This window comes from Marmota marmota, unplaced genomic scaffold, assembly GCF_001458135.2.
Source record: "Marmota marmota marmota unplaced genomic scaffold, marMar, whole genome shotgun sequence".
Classification (NCBI taxonomy): Eukaryota; Metazoa; Chordata; class Mammalia; order Rodentia; family Sciuridae; genus Marmota; species Marmota marmota.
In genome coordinates this window covers 4,041,024-4,068,929 of record NW_025999927.1, presented here as the reverse complement: position 1 = coordinate 4,068,929, position 27,906 = coordinate 4,041,024, and the positions used below count along the sequence as shown (strand labels likewise).

At 51.2% G+C, this 27,906-nt stretch overlaps 1 protein-coding gene across 1 annotated transcript in view; it reads left to right on the top strand.

Moving 5' to 3' along the window:
• The window catches only part of Nid1 (nidogen 1), a 56,661-nt gene that overhangs the window by 26,551 nt on the left and 2,204 nt on the right, over window positions 1-27,906 (top strand). The window contains exons 10-18 of the mRNA XM_015504343.2: window positions 1,935-2,084; window positions 3,261-3,383; window positions 15,365-15,592; window positions 17,105-17,277; window positions 21,189-21,315; window positions 24,605-24,776; window positions 25,273-25,430; window positions 26,377-26,500; window positions 27,149-27,261. Coding sequence (XP_015359829.2) covers window positions 1,935-2,084; window positions 3,261-3,383; window positions 15,365-15,592; window positions 17,105-17,277; window positions 21,189-21,315; window positions 24,605-24,776; window positions 25,273-25,430; window positions 26,377-26,500; window positions 27,149-27,261 — 1,368 coding nt within the window. The remainder of the gene's footprint in view (window positions 1-1,934; window positions 2,085-3,260; window positions 3,384-15,364; window positions 15,593-17,104; window positions 17,278-21,188; window positions 21,316-24,604; window positions 24,777-25,272; window positions 25,431-26,376; window positions 26,501-27,148; window positions 27,262-27,906) is intronic.

Here is a 27,906-nt window from a genome sequence, read left to right as displayed (position 1 = left end):
GCCAAGCTCAGGTGAAGGCTACTGTGCACAGATCCCCTTGGCCTTGCCTTACCTAGTGTTCCTGTCCCCTCCCTTGCTAGCTGTTAGGAAAAGCTGTCCACCATGATCTTCGTTTTAGAACTCTCAGTAATGGGGGCTTTATGAAACCTCCTTTGCCCCCTGCCCTTCCCCTCCTTCCCTCCATTTGTCCTTCCTTGGCATCTCCTTCCCTCTCCTATTGCCTCATTTTCCAGCCCTGACCTGCCTGTCAAACCAGCATGGCAAGCCACCCTGCTGTCCTCCTTAGCCGGTAATCGCTCTTCAGGAATAAATGAACCAGGAAAGTGAAATCCTGCCTTGAGAATCTTTTCAAATCCTCTTCCAAAACTTTCCCGTGCCCTCATCCTGTGGCTCCCCTTTGCTGAATGAGTAGGGAGGTAGGGAAGTCACCTCTCTGCAGTCCAGGGCCTCCAGGGAAAGGAGGCTGTGCTGGTGCCCCACTGGGGTGTCAGGTCTTCTTGAAGTTCTTGGTCAGCTTTGCTCTTGTGGCACTGGCCACTGGCTCTCCGAAGTACCATGCTGCTCTCTGCATGCACAAACCATCAAGGCCATCTGGACGCCCTGGATTCCTTATCTCAGGAGAACTGGAAAAAACTCACACTCAGCTGAGTGTTCCTTTGCACAATTCAGATAGAAATCACAAATAAGCAAATCACAGCTCCCTAAGCGTTAGCAGCCGGGCTGTGGAGCGCGGGTGGCTCTCTGCACCTCCAAGTTCAGCTCATGCTGGACGCAGCCTCAGCCCTTCTCATGGCCGCCTGGCAGAAGCTTGAGGGAGCAGCTCTCCAGCCCTCTACCACTCTCTCCCTCTGCCCCAGTGTTGGCAGCCCGGCTTCTGGTAGTTCCCAGTGCCAGCTGCTCTGCGTTGATAGCTCTTAGTGCAGCCAGCTCTGCTGTATTGGAGGCAAAGGTGACAACCAGGGACCTCTACCCCCACCCCCCAAGTGGCCTTATCAGAACTTCTGCTGCAGCACAAGGAAGCATCTCACACACTGTTCTGATAAAGGGCAGGGGTGGGGGTGCTGCTTATATAGACAAAGAGGCAGGCTCAGGCCTGCGCAGTGTCCTGCAGCTGGCCATAGACCTTCTGCTGAGTCATGGGGAGTGGGGGCTCCTCGGGACCTGATTGAGGACAGCTGAAGTGCTGCAGAGGGGTGGAGTCATTAGGATGGACCTGGGCAGAGGCCACCAAAGCTAAATGTCTGAATGCCAAGGTGTTTGGGACAAACCTTAGCTGTTAACAACAGAGGAAAAATTTAAGAAGTACCTGGTGGGAAGCACTGGGCCTTCTCCATCTCAAACTCCCAGACCTGCGGAGGGCACAGCGGCCACAGGAAGACCTAGGAAGTACTTTCCTTCCAACTGGTGTAAAAACATTAGCTTTCAAATGCTTTATGGTACTAAACTATCTATTTTTGTGGTAGTGGGGGGACTCTGGCAATGGTCGTGAACATGCTGTCTGCCCAGGGGGCCCAAAGCTGTAGACCCCGTGTGTCTCAGATTCTTGGCTCCAAAGCCACCCCAGCAGGGTTGCCGTGGGAGTGTGGCCTCTGCAGATGTCCTGCCTCTGGGTCCAGATGAGGAGGAGCTTGGTCCTGGGGCCTGTTGCAGGCTGTGGTGTGGTTAGTGGCCTGGGCCAGAGCCTGGGGTGAAGCTGAGGTGGGGCCAGGCTGAATGCCCAACCAGGGTGTTGGTCAGTGAGGACGTGTGACACAGTCCAGGAGGAGGGGACAGCAGGAAACAGTGGAGAGCACGGTGACCCCCGCACACCTGGCGTCCAGGCGCTGTCCCTCATTCATACCCCACTTGGTCAAAGCATAGGTGAGGAGGGGCTTGGGAGGTGCCTGATGCTCAGGGACTGTTCCACCAGCGGGTGATAACTTTTTGTTCCGAAGCCATTGTGGACCAGCGCCCCATCAACTATTGTGCCACCGGCCTTCACGACTGTGACATCCCGCAGCGGGCCCAGTGCATCTACACGGGAGGCTCCTCCTATGCCTGCTCCTGTCTGCCCGGCTTCTTCGGGGATGGCCGAGCCTGCCAAGGTGCGTGGTGCCCCCTTTCCCACCAGGTAACCCAAAAGGGTCCCTAGGTGGGACTTGTGCTCCGCTGGTCACCAACTTGCCTTGGATGATAAGAAAGAATGGTCCTCTCAGCTCTCCCGGGACGTGGGCAGCTGACCTCTGCTGTAGCTGGAACCATATGCTTTCTCGGGGGCTATTCTCAGCCCCTGCTGATTTGTCCTACGTGACTGTCTCGCTGTGACTGTCTCGCTGAGGCGACAGTTAGACACCTGCTCTCTGTTGGGGACTGGGAATGTTGTTTGTCTTGTACAAAAGGATAAACAGTGCTTGCATGCTCATAGCTTAAAGTCCACGCTTTTATTTAGTAAAATACACATAGTTATTCAGCCGGCTCACTCCAGCCTCTCCACAAAAAGCAAAGTTTCCTAATTGGATAAATAATGACAGAGTCAGAGAGTAAATGACGCCATAGAGTTCAGGTTTGGCATCAGCCCATCCTAGGAGACAGGGTGCCCTGGAAGGTGATTCTGGGTAAGATGATCCATGAACAGATCACCCTGAGTCTCTTGGATACAAAATTGCTTAAAACTATACCATAGAGTGTTTCTGAAAAGTGCATACTTTCTAAGATCAGCCGTCACCTCTGAGATATTCTCTCTTCGTTACTGCACAAGTGAATTTTCTCTCGTCCCTGAGGCTCTTCTGTCCAGCAGTTAATGATCTGTCTTCAAACGCCCAGCCATTTCTGAAGCTCTCATTGATGATGGGAGAGGTCATCTTAAGGTGCAGATGAATCCTCTCTTTCCCCTTCGGCAAGCATGACATTTTCATGAGAATATTATTGCCAAGGTGAAACACACTAGGTGGAAAGGTACTAGATGGAACTGAGGACCTCGTGTCCTGATAATTAATATTTAGCTGGGCATGATTGCACACACCTGTGATCCCAGCCACTGGGGAGGCTGAGGCAGGAGGATCACAAGTTTGGGGCCAGCTTCAGCATCTTAGCAAGCTTAGTGGTAAAGTGCTCCTGGGTTCGATCCCCTTGTCAAATAAAGAAGAAAGAAAATTAATATAAGGTGACTTTAAAGTCATCGCAGCTGGCCCCCATAGATTTGAGTAAGTGCCTTATGTTGCTGTGTAAGCCACAAATTCCAGAAGCAGTCTCACTCTCCTGGCCCTGTGACTGTTTTGCAGATGTGGATGAATGTCAGCCCAGCCGATGTCACCCCGATGCCTTCTGCTACAACACCCCAGGTTCCTTCTCGTGCCAATGCAAGCCTGGCTACCAGGGAGATGGCTTCCGATGCGTGCCTGGAGGTGAGGTGGTGGAATATGTGGGGCTGGTAGCCATCTCCCTGCCCAGGGGTGCTGAGTACATGGCCCCTGGGCAGGGGACAGAGGGGAGCGGGGAGGGGAGGCTCTGTGGAGGGGCCTACAATTCTTGAGGTGGGAGATGGGAGCCCAGGCTGCAGCACAGAGCCCCTCTGGTGTGCACTGCACAACCCAGTGGGCAGACAGGGACCGTGCTTGCTGGCAGCCTGGAACCCATCACCTTGGACTTCAGAATAAGGACTGGCCTGTTTGTCAGGGTTCTCCAGAGAAACAGAGCCCAAAGGACATACATGTGGGGAGTTTGTGTGTGTGTGTGTGTGTGTGTGTGATTTATTATAAGAGTTGAGTCAGATAATTACGGAGGCGACAAATCCCAAGATTTGCAATAGATAAGCAGGATACCCAGGAAAGTTGGCAGCCTGGTTCTAGTCCAGAGACCAGCAGGCATGTGAACCAGGAAGAGCCAATAATTTAGTTCAGGTCTTGAGATGGGGGAAATGAAGTTCCCCTTTGGAAACCTCTGGGCAGAAGAATTCTGTCCTTACTCAGGATAGGGTCGGCGTCTTTGTTGTGGTCAGCCTTCAATTGATTGGACTGGACCCACCCACATTAGGAGGATGATCTGCTTTACTCAGCCTATCGATTTATATATTAATCTCATTCAAACACATTCTGTGGAGACACCTAGAATGATGTATGATCAAATATATGGGCACCATGTGACCCAATCAAATTGACATAAAATTAACAGGTTCCTAAAGAGCCCTGGGGAATGGAGTTGACTTGGGGGTATGAGACAGTGTGAAGGGCCCGCGCTAGGGGAAGATGCAGACTGAGGACTCCTTGGAAGAGCCTGGATTGCCTGTATTCCAGACCCGGACATGCAGCTTCTCCAGTCACTGCTGACCTGAGACTCAGGTGGCCACTCCCTAGAGCACAAAGTCCCAGTGGCTCCAGGCAGCCCTAGCACGAGTCTGGGAGGCTCTCAGCGGATGTTGTTGGATGCATGAACCTAAGTGGCTGCTGTTTGTGCAGAACTGATTACATGCTCGGTGATTGTGTTGGTCAGATTTCTATCATGAGAAAATCAACTTAAAAGGAGAAAGATTTATTTTGGTTCTTGGTTTCAGTCCAGGGTTGGTTGGGTCTGGGATTTCTGGGCCTTTGATGAGTCGGAACCTCATGATGGGGAGCATGTGGTAGAGCAGGGCTGCCCACCTCTCAGTGGCCATGAAATGGGGGGAGGGCCTGAGGTCCCAGTATCTCCTTAAGGCCGCGCCCCCAATGACCTAACTTCCTTCCACCAAGCCCTGCCTCCTAAGGGTTCCACCTCCTCCCAAGGGCACCACAGGCCCCCAGGGGCTGGCAACAAAGCCTCCAACAGTGGCCCTTGGGGGATGTTTAAGATCCAAACCATGAAGGGCTCTGCAGCCCCTGCTTCATGATGAACCATGCTGATCTTCTCAGGCAGGTTCTTTACACATAGGCTGCTGAACTGGAGGAAGGGATAAGGCCCTTACAAGGCCACCTGGGGAGTCAGTGTTTTAGACCCAGCCCAGGTCCCCGTCACAGAACCCTAGGTCTGACCCACAGTGTCCTTAGACTTCCCATCCTGGAGTTAGCCAGTTACGTGGTTTGTTTTTAACCACTGCTGCTGCTACTGGACAGATGTGTCCATGTGACCTTAAACATTTCAATAAGAGGTGTAAGGGCATGGTCACTCCACCGTGCCTCCAAGAGGCTGCCAGCTAGCTGTCTGAATGTCCATCCCCTTCACCAGCCCTGGAGTGTGCTGAGAACAGGGGCAGGCACTGTGCTTTGGCTTCTAGTGCCCGCGGGGGCACCTGGATCTTGATGGGGCCTGCAGCTCCTTACAGTTGTTGAAGAAGGAAAGGAAGGTACATGCGCTTCCCGCACCCTGAGCGGGGTTCAGGATGTTGTTGACCTAGGAGAAAACGTCAAATCAAAGTTTAAATTTTGACCTATAATACTAGATGTCGCTGAGCTAAATCGTTTTCTGCTTAGAACAGGAATAGCAGGGCCTGGGGCTGGGGCTTAATGGTAGAGCACTCGCCTAGCATGTGTGGGGCCCTGGGTTCCAGCCTCAGTACCACTTAACAACAAATAAATAAAATAGAGGTATTGTGTCCATCTACAACTAAAAATATTTTTTAAAAGAACAGGAATTAGCAGCCTATTTATTTATTTATTTTAATTTTATCAAGGGTCTCGCTGAGTTGCCCAGGCTGACTTCAAACTAGTGATCTTTCTGCCTCAACCTCCTGAGTCTCAAGTTTGGCTCACTCTCTGTTCTTGTAAGTAAAGTTTTATTGGAGCTGGGTGCAGTGGGGCACACCTGTAATCCCAGTAGCTCTGGAGGCTGAGGCAGAAGGATCCGAAGTTCAAAGCCAGCCTTAGCAAAAGTGAGGCACTAAGCAACTCAGTGTGACCCTGTCTCTAAATAAAATACAAAATAGGACTGGATGTGGCTCAGTGGTCATGTGCCCCTGAATTCAATCCCTGGTACCCCCCAAACACACACACAACAAAATTTTTATTGGTGCACAGTCTTGCTTGTTAGCTTATGCATTGTCTGTGGCTGTTTTCATGTTGTGAAGACAGAATCTAGCAGTTGTAACAGAACCTGGAAGGGCCAGACCCCAAATACCCCAAATAGCTTTCTTTCTGGCCTGTGCGAGAAAACATTTGCTGACCCTGGCTTAGAAGGATCCAGGCAGGGCCAGCCTTTTGTTCCTGAGCCTGCAGGTCAGAGCTGTAGCACTGCTCACAGCTTTTGGAAGGCAGGGTACAGAGAGGGCTTCTTGTGATTTGGGTCGAAGCATTGCAGCAGCTGTTAACCATGAATATGTTCAGCTGGGCATGGTGGTCACACCTGCAATCCGGCAAACCAGGAGGCTGAAGAAGGAGCAGATCAAGTTTAAGGCTTGGACCAGATCATCAATAAAAATAAAATAGAAATTAAAAATTTAAAATTGGGCTGGGGATGTAGCTCTGTGGTACTCAGCGTCCCTGAGTTCAATCCCCAGTACCACACACACACAAAAAAAATCACATCCGTTATTTGCATAGCCTGTCTCATATCTCCACTTCAAAGAGAAGCAGATGTTCCAGTTTTGGGGTTTTGTTTGCTTTGGCTTGACTCCTTGCCCTCTCTTTAAAGCTCTGTTTACTAAACAGAGACAAATCCAGGCCTACAGGTTGGATGTGAAGATGGGGTGACGACATTAATAAGAGCTGTGTGCCAGACTGTTCAGGTATTTAATCCTGTCCCCTGAAGAAATTCCACTTCTAGTTGTACACCCAGGAGAGAGTATTCACTGCCTGTGGTTTGTAACAGGTAAACACCTCAGCGACAGTTGGCAGGAGGAGTGGACAGCTGACTTCTGGTTCAGTTCATACCATGAAGTAACAGAGCAGTTGAAATGAATGATGTGCAGGGCATCGGGGTGAATCTAAAAACACAACCTTGAGCCAAGCAAGATATAAAAGCGTACAGATATACGCAGTGTGACCCCAGGTGTGTAGAATGTAAACCCATGTGAAAGCAACTCACTGTGAAAATCTCGCAGTGTGAGAATTGACACGCACGTGTGGGATGGAGAGGCAAGCTCGGAGCAGAGGTGCCCTTGGGCGGGGAAGGCACTGGCTTGCAGAGGCAGGCATGGGGGGTCTTGGTCCATTTGGACTGCGGTAACAGTATGCCCTAGACTGCCGATTTATAAACAGAAACATGTTTCTTTCAGTTCTGAGGGTTGAGAAGTCCAAGAAAGTTCTGTGCCTGGTGAGGGCCAATTTCCTGGTTCACAAGCACCCAGTCTTGGTGTAATTACGTCACATGGCGGAAGCAGCGAGGGTCTCTCTTTCTTAGGACTCAAATGGTGTTCTCCAGGGCTGCACCCTCATGACCTGATCACCTCCCGAAGGCTCGGCCTCCTTCTGCACCACCTGGGGGCTGGGTTTCAACATGGGGATTTTCGGGGAGGCAACCGTCAGGCCTAGCACAAGGGTCAGGAAAGGCATGGGTCAGCACTTAGTTGGTACCTGCTCTATACAGAACTCAGCTGGCTTTGAGGGTGGGCTGGTTAAGGTCATGGCTCCTGCAAGGTCAGCTGAGGACAGACAAAATAGAGGAAATTACTGTTTGTTCCCCTCTGTCCTATGCCCTGTTCCATTGAGTCACCTTAGTAGATCACTATGACCATTTTCTTTCAAGTGCTCTGAATGAAATAGAGAACAATATCTACAAGACAGTGTGCATAGAGTGTATTCGGTAGGAACAATACCATTCCATGAAACAGTCCTCACGCGTGCTCATGTGTGTATGGGGGTGAGTGCATGCCTGCATTGCGATGTGTGTGTGTGTGTATGTGTGAGCATCGCGTGTGTGCACTGGGTTGCCAAGTAAAATGTATTTCTTTCTGTAAGCCATAGTTAAGACAGTTTGGAAGCCATCATATTAGGAATCTGCTGTTGCATGACAAATCCCCAGAATTAGCAGCTTAACACAGTACACATTAGTCATCTCACAGTTCCCTGGGTGAAGATTTCAGGAGCAGCTTACCTGGGTGATGCTGGGTGGCTGTCTGCCCTGATGGTGGGGAGGGATCTGCACTGAAGGACTCATGCAGCCATTGGCAGCCTCGGCCTGCTCTCTCCACAGGGCTGCCTCCTTCTTCAAGGTCTTTAAGACCAAACAGTTGGCTCCCTCCAGGGCAAATGATGAGCAAAATTTGGTGGGGGCTGAGGTCGAAGCCACAGTCTTTACTTTGGGAAGTGACCTTCTGTCACTCTGCTGGTGCTGGTGTCTCAGGCCAATGCTCTTAGAGTGTGAGAGGGGATTGCCAAGAGGGGAGAAGGGAAGCCATCTTGGAGGCCAGCTGCCACCGCCTCTGACCTTTCCTGGACATCAGAGGGAGTGTCACTGGCGAGGCTTTAGTAACTTAGGAGTTTAGTAGAGGATCAAAGAGGAGCATAAAAGTTCTGGGCTGCAGACTAAAGCCTGTTCCCTGGGCAGACACCAGGCCTCCGACAGATCACTCTCTGCATCCTGGCTCTGTTCTGCCTCTGGGCGCCCTGCCTGGCGATCCACACCACACATCTAGAGAGGAAGATAATGAAGGGTTCAGAAGGTAGGGCCGCCAGCAGAGATGAGAACAGGCAGCACAGTACAGCTCAAAGGAAAGAAAACTGACAAACAATTCCGTGCTTTCTGTTTCTTGGGCTTCTGTGGTGGGGAGCAGTTTTCACCGTGTTTCAGGCAACTCCAATGTGAGAAAAGTGGGATTTCCTAGTTGGATCTGGAAGGGGCTCTAGAAACTCTGTTGTCCATTCCCTTTATCTTAAGGGAATGAGGCTTGAGGGACTTCTTAGATCTGTGTTTAAACAGGCCTGCTGTGCTTTTCAGGGTACACCTCTTTGAAGCCTGCCTGCTCCCAGGACTCCTGCATGCTTTGGTGCTTCCCTTTGCTTTCTGTCACCCAGACACTGATAACAGGTGGGCCTTGTGGCCACTGGTGGTGTTCCTCACCTGTTTGTGTTTCAGAGCTCACAGGGCTGCTACCTTGGCACCTTGTTTCTTTGTACATGTGACTTACAGGCTTTATCGAGTTCCCTTATCTGTAACCAGATTCTAAATCTAGGCTGCTGCCTTTTTCTGAGTCTCCCGTGCTTGCTCCTGTACAAGTCAGAGACAACCCTCACTCACTGGAGCTCAGGTCCACTTTTATTGGCAGCACTGGGCAGTTGGCCTCACCATCCTTCCTGAAATAGTTCTTGCGTTTGGTGTCCAAGGCACCACACCTGAGTTCTCTGCATCAATGGGCTGCTTTGTCACTCTTGATCAAAGCTGCTGGTTGAATGGATAAGAGTATGAGGATTTAGCCAGGCTAGCTAATTTGCCCAAGGCCCTCAGCTATCTAGTTGCATAGTTAAGTACTGTGGAAGCACTTCCTGTGGGCCTGCTGTTGTACTCAGCACAGGAGTAGGAATGCCTCTGCCCTGGAGGGGTGTACCTGGCAGGAAAAAGGAGCACTTGAAAGTAGAGAATCTGTCAGTGGTGACTAGTGGCTGGGTGGGCTAGAAATGCTGGGGAAAGCACGAGGAGAGAAAGACTTGCACACAGCCTTGAAGGACGGGTAGAGTGTGGAGGAATAATGCGGAGATGCAGTGGGGCAGGCAGGGAGGGAAGGTCGTGGAGGACCCAGCCAGGGCCCTCTGAGCTGGAGAGCCTCCCCAGCCTTGGTGCTCTTGGGTTTGCAAAGCACAGCCTCTCCTTGGAGCTCTCAGGTGGCCTCATTTCCAAACAGGCTCAGCAGTGTCATCGCTGAGCCTTGGGCTTCTCCTTGGGCTGGGGGGGTTCTCCATTGTTCTTCACCTTGAATCTCCTCTAACCAAAACTCTGGAAGCATTGAGACTGGAGTTTTGAGGTGAAATTTGATTTCTCACTTCCACTGGCCAGTAAGACTGGAGTTTCTCCGCTCCTGCAGGCAGTGGGGTAGAGCACAGTTTGCAGCCTCTGTAGCCAAGAGGTGTTGTAGCTCTTAACAATGGGCTAGGTTCCTGGTACCGTAGCAGGCCTTAGCATCTCATCATCAACTTTTTTCCAGGTTCTTGTCTTGTGAATTCAAAGAATAAAATCCATAGAGCAGGATGAGGGAGTGTAAGAGTAAGATTTATTGAAGAATAAAACCCAAACTAAAACTCTTATGCCATTTAAAGAGAACTCAGTAGCAGGTTTTCTCCCAGTGTGCTGGTCTAGGGTTTTATATGGTATTTGGTTCCATGCTATTGGTCCAAACTAATGTTAATTAGGGTTTGGAAGAAGTACTAATGCTATTGATCCAAACTAATGCTAATTAGGGTTTGGAAAGATACAGACACTATTGGTCAGTTCTTGAGTCTTGCTTTCCATTCGGGTCTGCTCCACCCACCTTTTCTGCCCAAGTCAGGAAGACAAAGGTTGAAGTCCTAGGGTGGTCTATTCTTGCAGATTCTGGGCTGCAGCGCTGCATGGAGTAGGCTTCTGCCGCAGGGTCTGTACCGTACCCAGGCCTGGCTGCTGCAAGGTGACAGGTCAGCAGCGTACCTTGGCTCACAGTGCCTTAGGACCCCAGCCTGCAGGTTGGGCTCCATTTGGCCACAGGTTGTGTTGTAGCCCACGCGCCCACCCACCCAGGCTGCCCCCCACCCCCAGTACACTGCAGCCGCTTCTCGCCAGGGACTGATGTTCTGGCTCTTGGCTCAGCAGCTGGGAGCCAGGTCAGCATCGTGGCGACCAAGCTTACCAGGGCCCTGGATCTCTTGCCTCCTGATTCTTAGACCTGGAAGCCCCCAGCCTTCTGCCAGTCGGCTACTGCACCAGGCCTCACACACATGGGGACACCACAGATTGTCACCCTGAAGGTCAGACGAGCCCTTACTGGGGATGGATGAGCTTCTCTTTCCCTTTGGTCCCGTGGTGGCCTTCTCCCCCTGTGGTCCCCTGAGCAGGAGCCTGGCCTTCCCCTCTGGCCTGTGAGCTCTGCAGCCACCTGTTCAGCTATAGACCCTCTGTCTGGGGGCGCCTGGCTCATGGCAGCTTCCCAGGAGTGCTTTTATCACAATAAAGGGGACAAGTGGTTCAAGGGTCTGGGAAGTTCAATGAATGCAGTGATTTAAAACGTGACGGGCGAGGGTTTTAGGAGAGGATGGAGAAGAAGCTTCTTCCGGAGGCGGTGAGGAAGGCTGACAGGGCACTTCGCACAGCGCAAGAGACAACTCGGGCTCCAGGGCATGTGCTTTCCTCCCGGCTTCAAGGGCTTTCCTCCACTTCTGTGCAGGAAGAGCCCCAGTAAACGGAACTTCTTCAGACCACTTTGAGTTCTCCCCATCAGAGAGGCTCGGCTTCCTTCTGCGATGGCCTCTTTTTCTTTTTTCTTTTTGGTTCCAGGGATGGAACCCAAAGGTGCTCAACCACTGAGCCACATCCCTAGCTCTTTTAATATTTTCTTTTGAGAAAGGGTCTCGCTGAGTTGCTTAGGGCTTTGCTAAGTTGCTGAGGCTGGCTTTGAACTCAAGATCCTCCTGCCTCAGCCTCCTGAGCTGCTGAGATTACAGGTGTGCACCTCTACACCTGGCTTGTGATGGCCATTTATTTGATAGAGACAAACTGAATCCCATGGGGGACATGGAATGCAAAACCAGAGGTCAAGAAGGGCTTCTTCCTCACTTCTCCTTCTCCTTGGTTTTCCTTGGCTTTCATTCTCCTGGTCCTCACCACAGGAAAAGCCCCCCTAGACTTCCTACCCTTCCTCAGGTATGTATCAGGTCTTGAGTGGCTCAGCCACTTCTCAGAGGGTGAGAAGAAGCCTGCCTGAGTTTTCATTTTCCCAACGAGAAGCCAGTGCAGGAGAAGCATCTTCCGGCCTCCCCACCCACCGACCCTGATGGAAGCCGCAGCCCCTGGCAGGCTGAGGAACCATCCAGGAAACCCACTGAGGTCACAGCTTGATAAACACACCTGAAATCCCATTTCCTAGGTCAGAATGGGGTTTCCCCCTCTGGGTAAGTTGAAGACACAATTAAGAGTTTTGCTGCCAGCTCCAGATCACTTGAGATCTCCTGTGTCAAACTCCAGGTTTACACAGAACGTCTGTGCTGGAACAGCAGCATGTGGAGATGTTGATAAGAGGAGAATCTGTCTAAGCCCTCAGATGACCTCAGTGAGTGCCTTGGGGCCATGTGTGCCATCGTTGTTGGCGTGACAGTGAGTGCGTGTTGGCCATCCTGGGGCACAGATGTAGAAATTCAAGGCCCGAAGGAACGGGGCCTGGACCAGGAATCCAGAGATTCTAGTTAGAGCCCAACCACTTACCCATGTCTGGGCCTCAGGGAGCCTGTTAGCATGTTGAGTTGCAGGTTTCTCCTTTAATGTAAAAACTCAGTTGTCTTGGGGTGTGGTGGCGTGAGCCCGCAATCCCAGCTACTCAGGAGGCCGTGGCAGGAGGATGGCAAGTTAGGAGCCATCCAGGTAATTTAGCAAGACCCTGTCTCAAAATTTAAAAAACAAACCACAACAAATAATAATCAGACAGAAAGAACTGGGGGTGTAGCTCAGTGGTGGAGCATCCCTGCGCTCAATCACCACACTGCAAACAAAACGAAACCACAGTTGCCTATCACATAGGATTGTAATGGAACTAAATAAAATGTCTATGGTATGGGGCAGCTAAGGCAGAAACTCTAAGGCCCTGTGGGAATGTAAGGTTTTGAGAAAATAAACACATTGGATGTCAGAGAGCACAGGGAAACCGCCATTCTTGTTCTAACCCAAGTGGCTCATTCATCTCCTTGGCCCTTCCTACATCCAGGGTTTCATTTTTTTGTTGTTGTTGTTTTGTTTTTTTAAACTGATGGTCTCCCATGCCATGCATAGAACTTTTTATTATTATTATTATTATTATTAGAGAGAGAGAGAGAGAATTTTAACATTTATTTTTAGTTTTCGGCGGACACAACATCTTTCTTTGTATGTGGTGCTGAGGATCGATCCCGGGCGCACGCATGCCAGGCGAGCGCGCTACCGCTTGAGCCACATCCCCAGCCCTCATTTTGTTTTTTATAGTAGCCTCTGGTACAAAAGAAAAGCAGTTTCTTCTTGCCAGGTTCCACACACATTCTCGGCAAGCAACCTGCTTCTAATCAAGGGAGCAGTCGTGTTGAGCCGGCCAACCTAAAGACTGGCAGCCTAGACCGAAGGCACGTTAAACGTTGATTGGCAGCTCATCCACTTAATGTCACCGTGTCTGCCTGTGTGGGTTCAGTCACAGATGAACATTTGGAGGCAGAGCCTAAAATTCCGATTGTGTGTGTCGTCTTGTTGTCTAAGCCAGTTTTCTGCTGGAGCAGGAGCTGAGGCTGGGTGATTTATAAGAAAGAGAAATTTATTTGGCTCACAGTTCTGGAGGCTGGGAAGTCCAAGGTCAACTAGTGAGGGGCCCTTTTGCCACGTCATAACATGCAGACGGCATCCCATGAGAGGGAGAGGGCAGGGAACAGGTCCGAACTCCGTCCTTTAGTCAGGACCCCTCTGACAACACTAATCCATCTGTTCAGACATAGCCCTCGGGGTGTCGGCACCTCCCACCGCAGTTGTGCTGGGGACCCAGTTTCCAGCAGGAGAATGTTGGGGGCACTTTCAAGCCACAGCACTGTCCTTCATTTACTTCTCATACCAGTCTTGGGACGTTAGTGCTACTGCCGTCTCTGTTCTACAGCAGAGGGAGGGTAACCCGGGAGTAGTGACCTGGGAACCAGAATACTCTCAGGCACAAGTCTGTGAATACGCAGCCTTTAGCATAGGTTATTACCACACATTTCATTAATTAATGTATATTAATTCACACCTACTTTTAATTTCCCCCAACATAACAAGCAAGGCCCTAGAGCAGGGGGCATCAGCCACTGTCCTTATCAGGCAAATCTGTGGCCCATGCTTTGCTATGAATACAGTTTTATTGGAACACAGCCACAGCCCCTCATTTGTGTATTAAACGTGGCTGCTTTCGTGCTACAACCACAAAGTTGCGCGGTTGTGATGGGGAGTGTGTGTATCCTCCACAAAGCTGAAAATATTTACTGGGTAGAGTCGGCAACGCCCTGCCCCAGAGCTGTCTTGCCCTCTAGTCATTGGGAGGTGTGTGCCCTCCTTTTCTCCTGCCCTGTGGAGAGTCTTCTGCGTGTCCACCATATACTGGGCTCCTCGTCTAGACCCTCGCTCCAGGATTACTAGTGTGCCCCTGTGGCTTCCCTCTAGCCAGGGTTGGTGTGGGTCTTCAGCATAGCCCAGTCCTGTAGGCGCCCCTCCCGAGGTGGAGGAGAGTGGGTCATGGCCTCTCAGAGCCTAGAGTCTGCTCAGGAGTCAGGGAAGGACCAGCCCTGGGGTGGTGTGAGGAGAGCTACAGAGCTAGTGAGCCGGGGGCCCCGGAGTTCACCAGGGGCCGAGGGGGCTTCCTAAAGGATGCCTGAGCGGGTTTCTGAGGGGTTACCTGGCAGGGGAGGGGAGGCCCTCAGGGGAGGGGCAGCCAGACATTGGCCAATGCAGCTCTTGGTAATCAGCAGCATAGAGATTAGGGGCCTGGTTTTATGTGGCCAGCACTGCGCAAGTGGCCTGTTTGGCCTGGTCCTCGTGTGGCTTGACTGGGTTCCAGCAAGTGTGGAGCCAGCTACAGCTCTGTGTGCCTGGAAGTTGTTTGTTCCGGGAAATACTTAGAACTTTTCCCTTGCCTTGGGGTCTGAGTTGCACCATTCAGAGGCCAAGTGTCAAGCCAAACACAGGCCAGGTCCCTGTTGGTGGACACTCTGGTTTTTAATTTCCCAACTCTTTGGCTTTGAGTCAACATGAGTCAGCCAAAAGCTTGTGGGGTCAAAGGACACATTTAAGAACAACTTAAAATTCCTTAGAACCCAGTGATGTCCGTCAATGGATAGACAGACAAAATGTGGCATAGCCAGACCAGAGATGTCACCCAGCCAGCCATCAGGGAGGGCAGGACTGACCCAAGGTAGGACGGGATAACCTTGAAGACCTTCACCAAGAGAAGGGCCAGACTCCAGACTGGACGAGGCCTGGTGGTCTCCCGGGGCTGGGAGGAGGGGATGGGAGCAGCTGCTGCTGGGCTCAGGTGGTTGCATGGCCCTGAGAAGGTACCAAATGTGCCACTGACATTTGAAAACGGTTCATTTTATCTTATGTTCATTTTATCTTTGCCCCAATTTTTAAAAATTTCCAAAAATTGCTTAGGAGAGAAAAGGAAATATAAATAGATTATTGATAGTTACATAAATAAGAGTGATCTTTTATTTTTTAAAAAATGGACAGAATGAAACCTATCCACAAGGGAGGCTGCCCTCGGGTGCCCCCCCCGACACACCCCAGCTGATGGCCCCTTTTGCTGTCTTCCCGACAGAGGCAGAGAAAACCCGGTGTCAGCAGGAGCGAGAGCACATTCTCGGAGCCGCGGGAGCAGCCGACGCGCAGAGGCCCAGGCTCCCTGGGCTGTTTGTCCCCGAGTGTGACGAGCACGGGCACTACGCGCCCACGCAATGCCACGGCAGCACTGGCTATTGCTGGTGCGTGGACCGGGATGGCCGTGAGTTGGAGGGCACCAGGACCAGACCCGGGATGATGCCCCCATGTAAGTGGACACAGGGTTGCCCAGCTAGCGACCAGAAGGAGTGCCTGTGGGGCTGCTGTCACCCGCCCTGGCCTCTCCCCATCCTCCTACCACTTCTCTTCCTTCTCTGAATGTCCAGCGGGGCCTGTGGCATGGGTCCTGAGGTGGTGGCAGAGAGGGTGTGTGGGAGGCCTGGCCTTGGGCTATCTGGGCAAGGGGATGGCAGGGAAGGCAGGAACTGCCCCTGGTGGTGGGGCTTGTTCCCTCCTTCACAGTTGTGCCTGAGGGCCTTGAGGTGCCCAGGCCACCCTTCAGGCCACCCTTCAGCCCATGGGGCAGGCAGCCCCACAGGTGGTGCAAGCTGGCTCCGAACCCTCCTCACCACAAAAGGCTCCAGGGGGCCTGAGGCCCAGCAGGGCTGTGGGGCCCTGGGCAGACTCCTGCCCCAGACTCAGACCTCGGCCTTAGCTTGAGGGATGAGCAAGGACATTTCCCAGCTCTAAGGGTCTGCCTCTGCCATAAATGTGGAAATTGGTCACTGTCACAAGTCACCAAAAGCCAAGATAACGAATTTTGGATCTCCACACTCAGTGTAGCTAGTGATCCTAGATTGATCCCCCACCAGATGTTTCTCCACAGCTGCTAAGAAACAGCAAAGCGATTGTCACAACTCCACGTTTCACTCAGCCAACACAGAGTGGGTGGCAGTGTGGGGGGATGCCAAGGAAAGTCACGGTGCCACCCCCGGAACCCAAGGGCAGGGACCAGACAGGAACAGGGCCGGGAGGAGAGCCCACAGGGGTCCTGGTGTGCACGGTGGGCTGATGGGGAGGCCTCTCAAAGCAGCACCTCATAAACCATAGCTTTGAGCAGGGCCAGGAGTGAGCAGCATAGGGAGAGGACGGCCTCTGTGGCCAGGCTGAGCCCCTGGGTGCTGGTCTTGGGGTGCCCTGTCCCATGCCATAGGAAGGGGCTTCTGATGGGCAGTAAAGGACTCAGCAGCACCCAGGGGAAGGCAACTCCCTTCAGCAGGGATTTCCGGCTGCTGTGCCTCACCACTGCAGCCGGTGTCCAGTGACAGAGGAATAGCCCAGTCCTTTCTGTCAGAAGGAGGCTAGCCACTTCCCCCTGCACCTGGAATGCCCAACTCATGTGCTGCCTCATCGTCACCAACACCCTCGTGTTGACTGCAGGCCTCCTGCTTTGGAGCTTGCAGAGGGAAAATGAGCCCTGTATGGCTGTGCATCTTGTGGTGCCAGAAAGGTGACGTGACCTGGCATGTGGGTGCCCGTGTGGGTGTGTGCATGTGTCTGTGTAGGTGTGCTCGCATGTGTGTGCATGTGTCTGTAGGTGTGCTTGTGTGTATGCATGTGTCTGTGTAGGTGTGCTCATATGTGTGTGCATGTGTCTGTGTAGGTGTGCGCATGTGTGTGCATGTGAATTGTTTATGTGTGTGCACCTGTGAGCATGTACGTGTGCACCTGTGCATCTCCCGTGTGTACAGCCTTGCTCATTGACTGTCCTGTTCCCCAGGTCTGAGTACAGTGGCTCCCCCCGTTCCCCAGAGACCCTTGGTGCCTACAGCCGTCATCCCCCTGCCCCCTGGGACCCACTTGCTCTTTGCCCAGACTGGGAAGATCGAGCGCCTGCCCCTGGAGGGCAGCACCATGAGGAAGACAGAAGCCAAGGCGCTGCTTCACATCCCGGTGAGTGCCAGCCTCTGGGCCTGGTGGCAGCTCCTGCTCCCATGCCCCAGAGAAACGAGCAGAGCAGCCAGACCAGGACCCCTGGCTTGGCCCCTGGAGCCAGGCATCCCCTCCATGGGGCCTGAGTGCTCACCTCACTGGGGCCCCCCATTGCCCAGCTAGCCGAGAGGCTCACAGTGAGACAGAGTCAGACACAGCCAGCCTTCCAAAGACGCCTTGCCTGGGGCTTCCTGTGAGTTGGTGAATGGTCTCTGTGCTGCTGCTGGGTTAGACCTTCGTGCTCCTCCTGAATCTGTGGTCACTCACCTCCCAGGGGCTTCTCAATCAAGGTCCTCACATCTGCCCTGAGGCAGGAGCAAGCTCTGCCCAGAGGCTTTTCAGAGCTTCAAAGTACATTTTGTAGGTTGGGGGTTTTTCCATTAGGCAGGAGCTGCCCTCCGGCTTCCTCTCCTGCCCCACTTCCTACTACTGTCTGCACTCAGTGGCTCTGGCCCCCTGGCTAGTGCTCAGTCAGGCCACACACGCTCCCACCCCCACCCCAGGGCCCTTGCACTGGCTGTTCCCTGCCTGGAGTTTCCTCACCCCTAGCCCTTGCACAGCTTGCTGCCTCACTCTTCATGCAAACTTATGCCCCAACATCCCCTCTCAGGCCTGTCCTGTCCCCACGTCCAGATAGCCACCTACACTGCCCTTTCTCTCTTTCATGCTACTTGACACTGGATATTTAGTATCTGGTGTCTGTCTTCCCAACAGCATCTGCACCACAGGACAGGGCAGAAGCATCTGCTGGACAGATGCATGAGTGACCCTGTGAACGACCCTGTGTTCTCCAGTTGCCCCAATGGAGACAGACCCTCTGGGTTCCGTCTCAGTCCCCTCCAGCGCATGCTCCCGGGGAGTGGGAATGGGTGGGACTCCTGTGAAGTCATTTCTCCCAGGACCCAGGGGAGAGGATGTGCTGAGTCATGCAGCTGTCACCTCTGTCATCTACAGAGCTTTCTCCATCTGCCCAACTGGGACTCTACCCACTACGCCCAACTCCTCATCCCCACACCCCGCCCGACCTAGCAGCCACTGTTTTACTTTTTGTCCCTAACTACTGGACTCCTCTAAGTTCTTACATGAGTAGAACCACACTGTACTTGTTTTTGTGTGTGTCTGACTCCTTTTGCTCAGCATACTGTCCTCAGAGTTTATCCACATTGTAGCGTGTGTCAGAACGTCCAGGCTGAGCAATATCCCTCCCATGTACGTACCACATTTTCATTATCTGCTCTTCTGTCGATGGACGCTTGGGTTGCTGCCTCCTTCTGGCTGTGGTGAATCTTGCTGCTGTGAATACAGGTAAAAAAAGACCTGTTTGAGCCTCTCCTTCTGTCTTTGGCTCTATACCTACAAGTGGAACTGCTGGCTCCCGTGCTAACCCTGCGTTTGATGTTTTGAGGGACTGCCATGTGTGCTCCACAGTGGTTGTGCCACTTCACATCCCCACCAGCAGAGCACAGAGTTTGAGATTATCCACGTCCTTACCAATACTTGCTATTTCCTGCTTGTCTTTCCTGTGATAATTGCTATCCTGTTGAGTGCAAGCACCATCATATTATGGTTGATTTAACGATTAGTGGTGGTGAGCACATTATCAGGTGCTTATCGGCCATTCATATAACTGCTTTTGAGAAATGTCCATTCAAGTCCTTTGCCCATTTTTAAAAATCAGATTTTTGTCATTGAGTTAATTGTAGGAGTTTATATATATATATATGTGTGTGTGTGTGTTTATATATGTATATATGTATACATGTATATACACACGTGATACATATATGTACACATGTGCATACATGCACGCACACGTGTGTGTGTATACACATACACACACACACATATACTTTTTCTGGCAATTAACCCCTTATAAAATATATGTTTTGCTGATATTTTCTCCCATTCCAGGAGTCGCCCTTTCACGCTATTGATTGTATCCTATAGAGCACAGAATTTTACATTTTGATTTTGTCTAATTAATCTAGTTTTTCTTCTGTTGTCTGTGCTTTTGGTGTCATATTCAACAAATTTGCCGGGTCTAACATCACAAGGCTTTTCCCTTGTATTTTCTTCTAAGTATGTTATAGTTTTAGCTTTGAAGTTTAGGCCTTCGATCTGTTTGGGGTTTATTTTTCTATGTGGTGTGAGGTAGGGGTCACTGTCCCTTTGCCCTGACCTCTACAGGGGAAGTATGTGCTGATAACCTTAATTTTCCCAGTGAAAGGTCATCCTCGTCTTCAGAGCCTCCCTCCCGAGCCTTTGCCTGGCCTGTGTCCTGTGTCCACAACCAAGCACCCACCCCAGAGTTTCCTGTACCTGCATAGTTCAGTGTTCCCAGGCTTCAGACAGAGCCTGACCTCATTATGGGCTGAGATCACTCAGGCTGCCAGCTCCTTCCCAGGCCTCTCAAGAGCAATACCTAGAGATGAAGTTCTTGCTCTTTGATCAAGTTTGTGTCCTTGTTTTGTTTTTGATTTTTTATTTGAAAATTTTTATAGAAGCATAGGAAGATCAAAAGATTGTTTAGAGAGGTCCTGTGTACCCTTCACCTGGTTCTCCCAGTGGCCAAATTTTATGCAAATACCTAGCTTTTAAATACTTAAATTTGCAAAAGATCTGAACTAGGCTTTACCAAAACAACCTGTGGGGAAAGGGCTTATTTTGAGGCTTCGGACAATTTAATTTACTGGGTGTCCTTACTGGGATGGAGTCTTGCTAAATATCACCATAGTTCATCGTAACTGATGATGTTAAGAAAAAAATATGTATTAATATTCAATAAAGCATGATAAAGAAGACTTTTTCAGGACCATCTCAATAGGTGTAGGGACCACTCAACCAGGTCTTGCCATGAGGAGGAGATTGGGCTCAACTCTGAACACAGCTTGGACAGGTGGGAATTTATAGCCAAGGAGCAGCATGAGGATCAGAGAGGAGAAAATCACTAAGAGGAAACATCAGGGTGAGGGGGACTCTGGCTAAACTGACCTAGCAAGGTTCTTGCTGAAGATGTCTGGGGGATCAGACATCACCTGGTCAGTGGTGGAGATAGGAAGCTGACAGGTATCAGAGACCAGGCTTCTTGCTCAGCCTCTTGAAGGTGTCTTCTGAACAGATTCACCTCTTCCGAGGAGAGGTGGCTTACTCCAATGTCTAGCTCCTGGTGGCTCTTCAAACACAAGAGTGGCCCAATAGATTTCTGTTAAACTCAAATCACGTGTGCAAAAAACTACTCAGCTGTTTCCTCTGATCCTTTTACGCTTTCTTTTTGTAAGAATTGGTGTGGAAAGGGAGTCTCAGTGTGTTACTGCAGGAAATGTTCCTTCTTTTCTAAGATGGGGGCTAGAGAAGCCGATGAGCATGGATACGGTGAGAGGGACCCAGAGGTGGGGCCAGAGCCATTGGTCATGGTGCCTTCTGCTGTCATGTCCACACACAGGTGCACAGAGCTGTCTTGTTTTCAGAGACTACCTAATTAGTTGATAGCTACATATGTAAGAAAATAAATATAATATATAATACAAACTTATTATTTAATTTAACCTATAACCTAGATCTAAATATAGTGTAGGTTTATAGCTTTCACATTTACAATCTGCTGTAACAATTTAGAAGTTCAGTCCTACGACTGGGAGTTCCCTGCGGAGCTGCCCTGTCTGTCCTGCAAGCTTGGCCTCAGGGGTGAGTTCATTTGGAAGCGTGTGGAGATGTTGTTGAATGATTTCTTCTAGGAGTTTCTTGTTTTGGACCTGAATTTTGCCTGTGGTATAGGTCAGGTTAGAAGTCTTTTTTCCCACCTCTTTATCCAGCCATCTTCTATTAACTCGGATGCTAGGGTGAACGTTCTCACCGCTGGTCTTCACTTCCAGGCGAAAGTCATCATTGGACTGGCCTTTGACTGCGTGGACAAGATGATTTACTGGACGGACATCAGCGAACCTTCCATTGGGAGAGCCAGCCTGCACGGTGGGGAGCCAGCCACCATCATCCGACAAGGTGGGCAGGCAGACACTTCGGGGAATCCATTGCTAGCCAGCCTCGGGGGAATAAAATCAAACAGGACAGTGCCTGTGCCTTTCTCTGGAGCTGATGTGGTCAGTTTTCATGAACTAGAAAGGCCAAAATCACTGTCTGTTTGTAACCCAGTCCCCGTCTGGCTGCTGAGCCAGGTTCTCGGGGTGCACGTAGTGTGCTCAGAAGGTTTCCCAAAGGCAACAGGTGGGTAAATCATGAAGTCGGGAGAGTTGCCAGCCACTTCCAAGCCTGAGCTATGAGTCTATGCCCGAGACGGTGGTCAAGGTAAAGGGCTGTTGCATCAGCCTGCAACGCAGGTGCGGGGGTGGGGGTGGGGGGTTGCTGCTCTTTCTTCCTCACACCCCAGAGGCTTACTTGGGATTGCTTAGGTCAGAAAAGTGTAGCAAACCAGGCTGGATTCTTTAGACAGTCCTGTGTTTGCTGATCACTGGTAGTGAAGCGCATGCTGCCTTGGCGTAGCCTACCTTCAACATTTCATCTCTATCCCTTGACTTAAGGATGCTGAAGTCAGCCAAGGGCGCTGTGCATGATTTTAATGCCTCCAGGTGAAAAATCTAGACCATTTTGTTTAAGTATGTTTTACATATCTATAACAAAAATCCCAGGATCTGTAAAAATTCCTCTGAACCAAAACTGTCAAGAAGCATCCGTTGCTTAAGTTATGCCTCCTCGTCGGTTGCCTCGAGAATATTCTTACTCAAAAGACACCACCTTTGGTGTTATTTGTTGTAGAAAACACTCATGCTCCTCTGTAAATATTCAGAGACTCATCTCTGCAGGACAGAGGCTTCATGTTGTGTTTCTTTTCCCTTGGGACTGAGTGTGGCTTCTTCAACTTCTAGGTTCAAGTTTCTCTCACAGATGATGTTCTGAAGGGTCCTATGTCTGTGGAGCTGCCCCTGGGGCATGCTTTCCTTTCCTCAGGGCCTTCCCCAGAGACCATGCAGCAGGAATTAAACTGAGTCTGAGTTGACTCTGCCTGGCTTTGCCCTTGGACCCTAAATCCTTTTCTGGAAACTGATGGGCTATTAAATGATGTCTGCTAGTGTTCCTGCTCTGGCTTAAGGAGCTGGAGATTTGAAAATGCCCTTTTGCCTGTTATCTCTATTGAAAAGCTCTTCCTATTATCTACAATTCAAGTTCAAAACCCAGTGGATGAGGGGAGTAGGTCATCTTCTGCTATTTCCTGTTGCCTTTGGAGCTGATAATCATCCAAGAAAGCTTCAAGCACATTCCAGGCAAAAGCCTACTTAACTGCAGAAGCATAGAATTAAACCAAAAGGAGAAAGAAACGTCCAGTGGACTCCTTGGTGTGACAAGGCGGGTGCTTCCCTTGGGAGTCTGGGTGGTCCTGGGCATTATCCCTTTCCCCCCTGATTTTGTACAGTCTGAATCCAGGGTGTCTCTTTCTTTCCCCACACTGAAGTCCTGATATCTTCAGTAAGCGTAATCTTCCATTTCCTTTTGACATAGCAGCAGGGGACATGTGACCTTGCCTGTGCAAAAGGGGACCGGCTCTCCAGGCCTTTCCTTTAGAAGAACCATCCATGAAGCAGCGTCTTCGGGGTGGGGGAGGGAGGCTTACGGCTCTTGGTTTGAGATCAGGACCTGGCTGTGTACCGGATGTGGAGCTCCCTCAGGGGTTCCCCTGGTGCCTGTGAAGACACTGTTGTGGGCAGCCCACATCTGTCACCCGATGCCCTCATTCCTCCTGTGCACAGAATGGATTATTCTGGTTCCCTCTGGAAGCCAGAGGGTCCTCTCGCTGTCCTTTGGCCTCTAGGGGCGTGGGGAAGATCCAGAGCTCTCCTTTGGGTATGAATAGTAATAGAGATGGTGTGGGAGTGTGGGTTCTGCTGAGGGCTCCTTTCCCAGAGCTTGATGTTTCCAGAGTTTGTGGCCCACTGCCGTGCTGGGCCCAGTGAGGCTGATCCAGAGGGGCTGAGGGGCCATCCCTCATACGCAGACGAGGCAACATGGTACTAGATGGTTCTCTTACCCCAGGGGGAGCAGCCTCTTCCCCTTCCTGCCTACACCCGAGCCATGCTCAGGGACCCTCTGTCCTCCATTTAGGGGGAGAACCTAGAGTGCCAATAAATCCCACAATGTCATTTTTTAACTTCAAAAAAATTTGTAGTCAGAAAACCATAGGAAACTTGACCTTTGGACCAAGTGCTGCAGGCTTGCTGTGAAGACTTTGCTGTGCAGTGACAAAATGGCAGCTGGGGTCCAGGAAGACAGTGGGTGTTGTTCATAGTCACTGGCAGCACTTTTTGATACCCCTTGTGCTTGTATGAAAGTACAGTTTCCCTGAACGCCTTGGTCCGCATAGTTAATGAGGAAGATCCATTGTCTGTCACCACCTTGAGACCTTCCCCTGCCTCCCTTTACCTGGGAGTTGAGCTCTGAGCTCACCGCCCACCCAGCCTTGCGGTCTCCAGCCATAGAAAATGACACACTGTCCATGTCAAGCCTTTTCCAGTCTTCCTGGATGCCTGTGTGCTGCCCACTACCTGGAAACACTTACCTGGCTTCTTTGCCTGACAGACTCCCATTGGTCCTTCAGGAGCCAGCGTTGAGAGGTGTCTTTGCCCCCAGGGATGCTTTCCTGGTCTCTGCAGGCTGGGTCCCGTGTCTCTTCTCCATGGTCTCAGTAACTCAGTCTGAATTGTGATTGGCTGTGGTCTACTTAATGGCCTGGCCATAGCTTAGTAGTCGGTGACCATCCTGTTTCTCAGGGCAGCACACAGGAATGGACAAGGAGAGAATGAGGGGCATTCTCACATTTGTTGCTTTGAGTTGCTTATCTTATAAACAACAAGCATTTCACATTCCATTTGGTTTCTCAAAAGTGCAAGGATTGGATGCACTGTGGAGCAGCACTGAGCAATCAGAGAAGGCTGATCTTGTAATCCCAGGGGCTTGGGAGGCTGAGGCAGGAGGATCGAAAGTTCAAAGCCAGCCTCAGCATCTTAGCGAGGCTCCAAGAAACTTAGCGTGACCTTATCTCAAAATACAATGCAAATCACCTGGGGATGTAGCTAGGTGATAAATTGCCCCTGAGTTCAATCTCCAGTACCCCCTCCCCCCAAAAAATGATCTTAGGCTGGGGACGGAGCTCAGTGGTAGAGCATTTGCCTAGCATGGCCAAGGCCCTGGGTTTGATCGTCAGTGCTGCAAAAGAAAAAGAAAAGTCTAATCTCACCTGCTTAGAAGAAAACAATCCCAGAAGTTCCATCTTTGGTTCTAGATCTGGGAAGCCCAGAAGGTATTGCCATTGACCATCTTGGCCGCAACATCTTCTGGACCGATTCCCACCTGGATCGAATAGAAGTTGCAAAGCTGGATGGCACACAGCGCCGGGTGCTTTTTGAGACGGATTTGGTGAATCCAAGAGGCATTGTGACGGATTCTGTGAGAGGGTATCTTTGTGTAAATATGTGTGTGCATCTACTCTGTCTGGTCCTTTGGCTATTCCCTGATGTGAGGTTCTAACTCAGCCTTGTTCTCCTGACTTGAGTACAGGATACCTGTGGGCCTACAATGGGTGACCTGCTTGCCTTAGTCAGTCCCTTGGGTCTGCTGTGCCCTCCTGTGTGACGGCAGCATGCTGGGTACCATCGTGTGTTTATGCCAGTTACAGAGCATTGTTTTGTTAATAGCTCTTTTGAGATATGTCCTTTAGGTTAAAAGGAACTGAATTTGATAATTGAGTAACTAAGTCCGAGGCAGGAGCACTAGGTCCAAGGGTCCTTGCACAGGGAAAAGCTTCTTCGCCCCTCCAGATCCTGTGTAGGCGTTCTGTTTTCCTATCTGCCACTCTTGTCTTCAGGTTCCTTAAAAGCATTTTTTTATTAACTTTTCCCTCAATGTCTTCAATATTTCCTCTTCCTCTTTCCCTTCCTTTTCCTCTGCCAGGAACCTTTATTGGACAGACTGGAACAGAGACCGCCCCAAAATTGAAACTTCCTACATGGATGGCACCAACCGGAGGATCCTTGTGCAGGATGATCTGGGCCTGCCCAATGGCCTGACCTTTGATGTGTTCTCTTCCCAGCTATGCTGGGTGGATGCAGGTGACGGGAGCTTGACTCTGGGAGCATCCTTGATCTCAGGCAGGAGTTGGCCAGCTGACCCGCTGCCTGGTTTTATATAACGGGAAGCTCTGAATGGCTTTTATATTGTAAAACATTGCATTTTAAATGGTTATATAAACACCTGAGTGCCACCCTCGATTTTGCCTCTGGGCTCACAGAACCTATCTGTCCTTTTAGAGGTTGGCTGTCCCCTGTTCTAAGTGGCATTGCATAGTGCCCATAGCTCCCTCGTGTCCCCAAGAGCTTAGATGCAACGTTGAGCCCAGGAAGACACAAGGAAAGCAACCCCCATGGGGTCCCTGCAGTGTGCCCTGCTTTGGCAGATGTGGGGTGTCCCTCAGGATAGGGATGTAGGCAGGTTGCCGATTAGGGAGGAATGTCCCTGTCTGTAAAAGTCTGTTGCGTTCCTTCTCCATTCCCTACACTGTCAGGTGCACAGGGGATGCAGAGACAGTGGGACTTGACCTGTCTGGTTGAGACAAGGGGGTGAGATAAACTCTGAGATGATAAGGCAGCCTCTGACCGGCGTGTGAGGCCTCAGTGCAGGCTGTACACAGCTGCTGAGCAGCAGCAACCCCCCAGCACGCTGAACCCAGTGAGCAGGGACTTGATCAGGAGCTGGAGGATGTCGCCCCCTCCTCAGAGGAGGAAAGCCTAGGGTGCCTGAGGCATGGTTCCTCTGCCCTGGCTCATGTCTCCCCAGCAGGACCAGGTGTGGGTGCCTGGACACAGGGGTGGTGACAGACCAAGGGGCAAGGTGTGAGGAAGGGACGGCCACATGTTGAGAGCAAGTTGTGCGTGTTCCTGAGGACTTGGCCGTGCAGCACAGAGCGTCTCCAGCCCTCGCCCTCCTTGGTCTCGTCTTGTGACACAAAGGGCCCATTTCTTGCATGAACAATGACCGCCTTGTTTTTGCTGCACACAGGCACCCATCAGGCAGAATGCCTGAACCCGGGTCAGCCCAGCAGACGCAGGGTTCTCGAAGGGCTCCAGTATCCTTTCGCTGTGACGAGCTATGGGAAGAATCTGTATTACACAGACTGGAAGACGTATGTCCACTGTGGCCATGGGGACTGGGCAGGCCTGCTGTCCCACCCTGTCTCTGGGAGACCAGGCCCTTCCCTCTGGCCTCTTGACTTGATCATTGAGTCTTTAGAGATGCCTTCTCACTGTCACCCTTCTGGTTGTGACAGAGGAGGGTGGAGGAGGGAGATCAGGACTCTGGGGAGACCTGGGGGGGGGCATATATCATCTGGATGCCCCTAGCTGGGCACCTCACTATAAACTTGGATTTCCTGAGTGTGTCTGTTCTTTCTCAGGAGCTGGCCCAAGATCACTTAGCTGGGGGGCTCCAGGCCTGCCTCATTATAGTCCTCAAACTGCAATATCCTTGTCTCTTCTTGACCACCACTTCCTACAGTTGGAGGGTTAGCTAGAGGAGGTGACTGGCAAGGGCCTGTGTATAGCTACTAGGTCTCTCCCAAAATTTAGTGTGGGAGGAAGGAGTGAGCTAATTTTTGCCTTTAAGAAGTCAAAGAAATGCAGTCTTGACTCCCAAGGGGAGGGAGGGATGCCTAGGGCCCCCGTGTCTATTTATGGACTCCAATTTTTCCCTAAACCGCACAGAGGCTGCCCGGTGGAGGAAAGGTCAAGCCACCAGATACATTTTTCAACCTCTTCCCTTCCGTGCTTTGTAGGAATTCCGTAGTCGCTGTCGATCTTGCTATTTCCAGAGAGACGGATAGCTTCCAGCCCCACAAGCAGACCCGGCTATATGGCATCACCACCGCCCTGTCACAGTGTCCCCAAGGTAACGCACCCATGCTGAAGCTCCTGGGGGCTGGGGGGATCCTCATAGCCTACATCATGGCTGTCACATCTGCTGGTAGCCTGATCCCGAGATGGGTGAGCTGCAGTTCCACCCTCCAGGGTTCTTTATCACTGAGTGGTGAGCCAGACACAAACAAAAGATGAGAAATGGACATGGCGGGCAAAGTCTTGAGTCTCAGGCTGGGCCTGGAGGTGCTTGGCCTTCAGGTTCCAAATGGGAACCTTAATGTTAGGATCTCTGCAGCTTTGAGTCTTCGCCCATTTGACCTGACAGCAGCAGCAGTAGTTAATAATAACAAGAAGAATTGCAAACTCAGCGTGGTGTGTGCTGTGGGCGGGGCACTTCCTGTGCACAACTCAGCCTTCATTCAGTCTTCCTGGCAGCCCTGTGCAGTGGGCACTGTTGTTATGCTCATTTTAAAATCAACCTGCTCCCTCACAGTGGCAGAGCCACAGGGAGCTCCAGGTGCCTGGCTCCCCAGATTGTGCTGTGCTGCCTCCAAGGCCTTGGTCTGACCCATTTCCTCCTCCACTTCCCTCCTCTGCCCAGTCCAAGTGGAGACTGGTGTACCAGCTAGACTGCAAGCACTTTGTACTTTAAAATTCCAGCTCTAAGTTGGAGTTG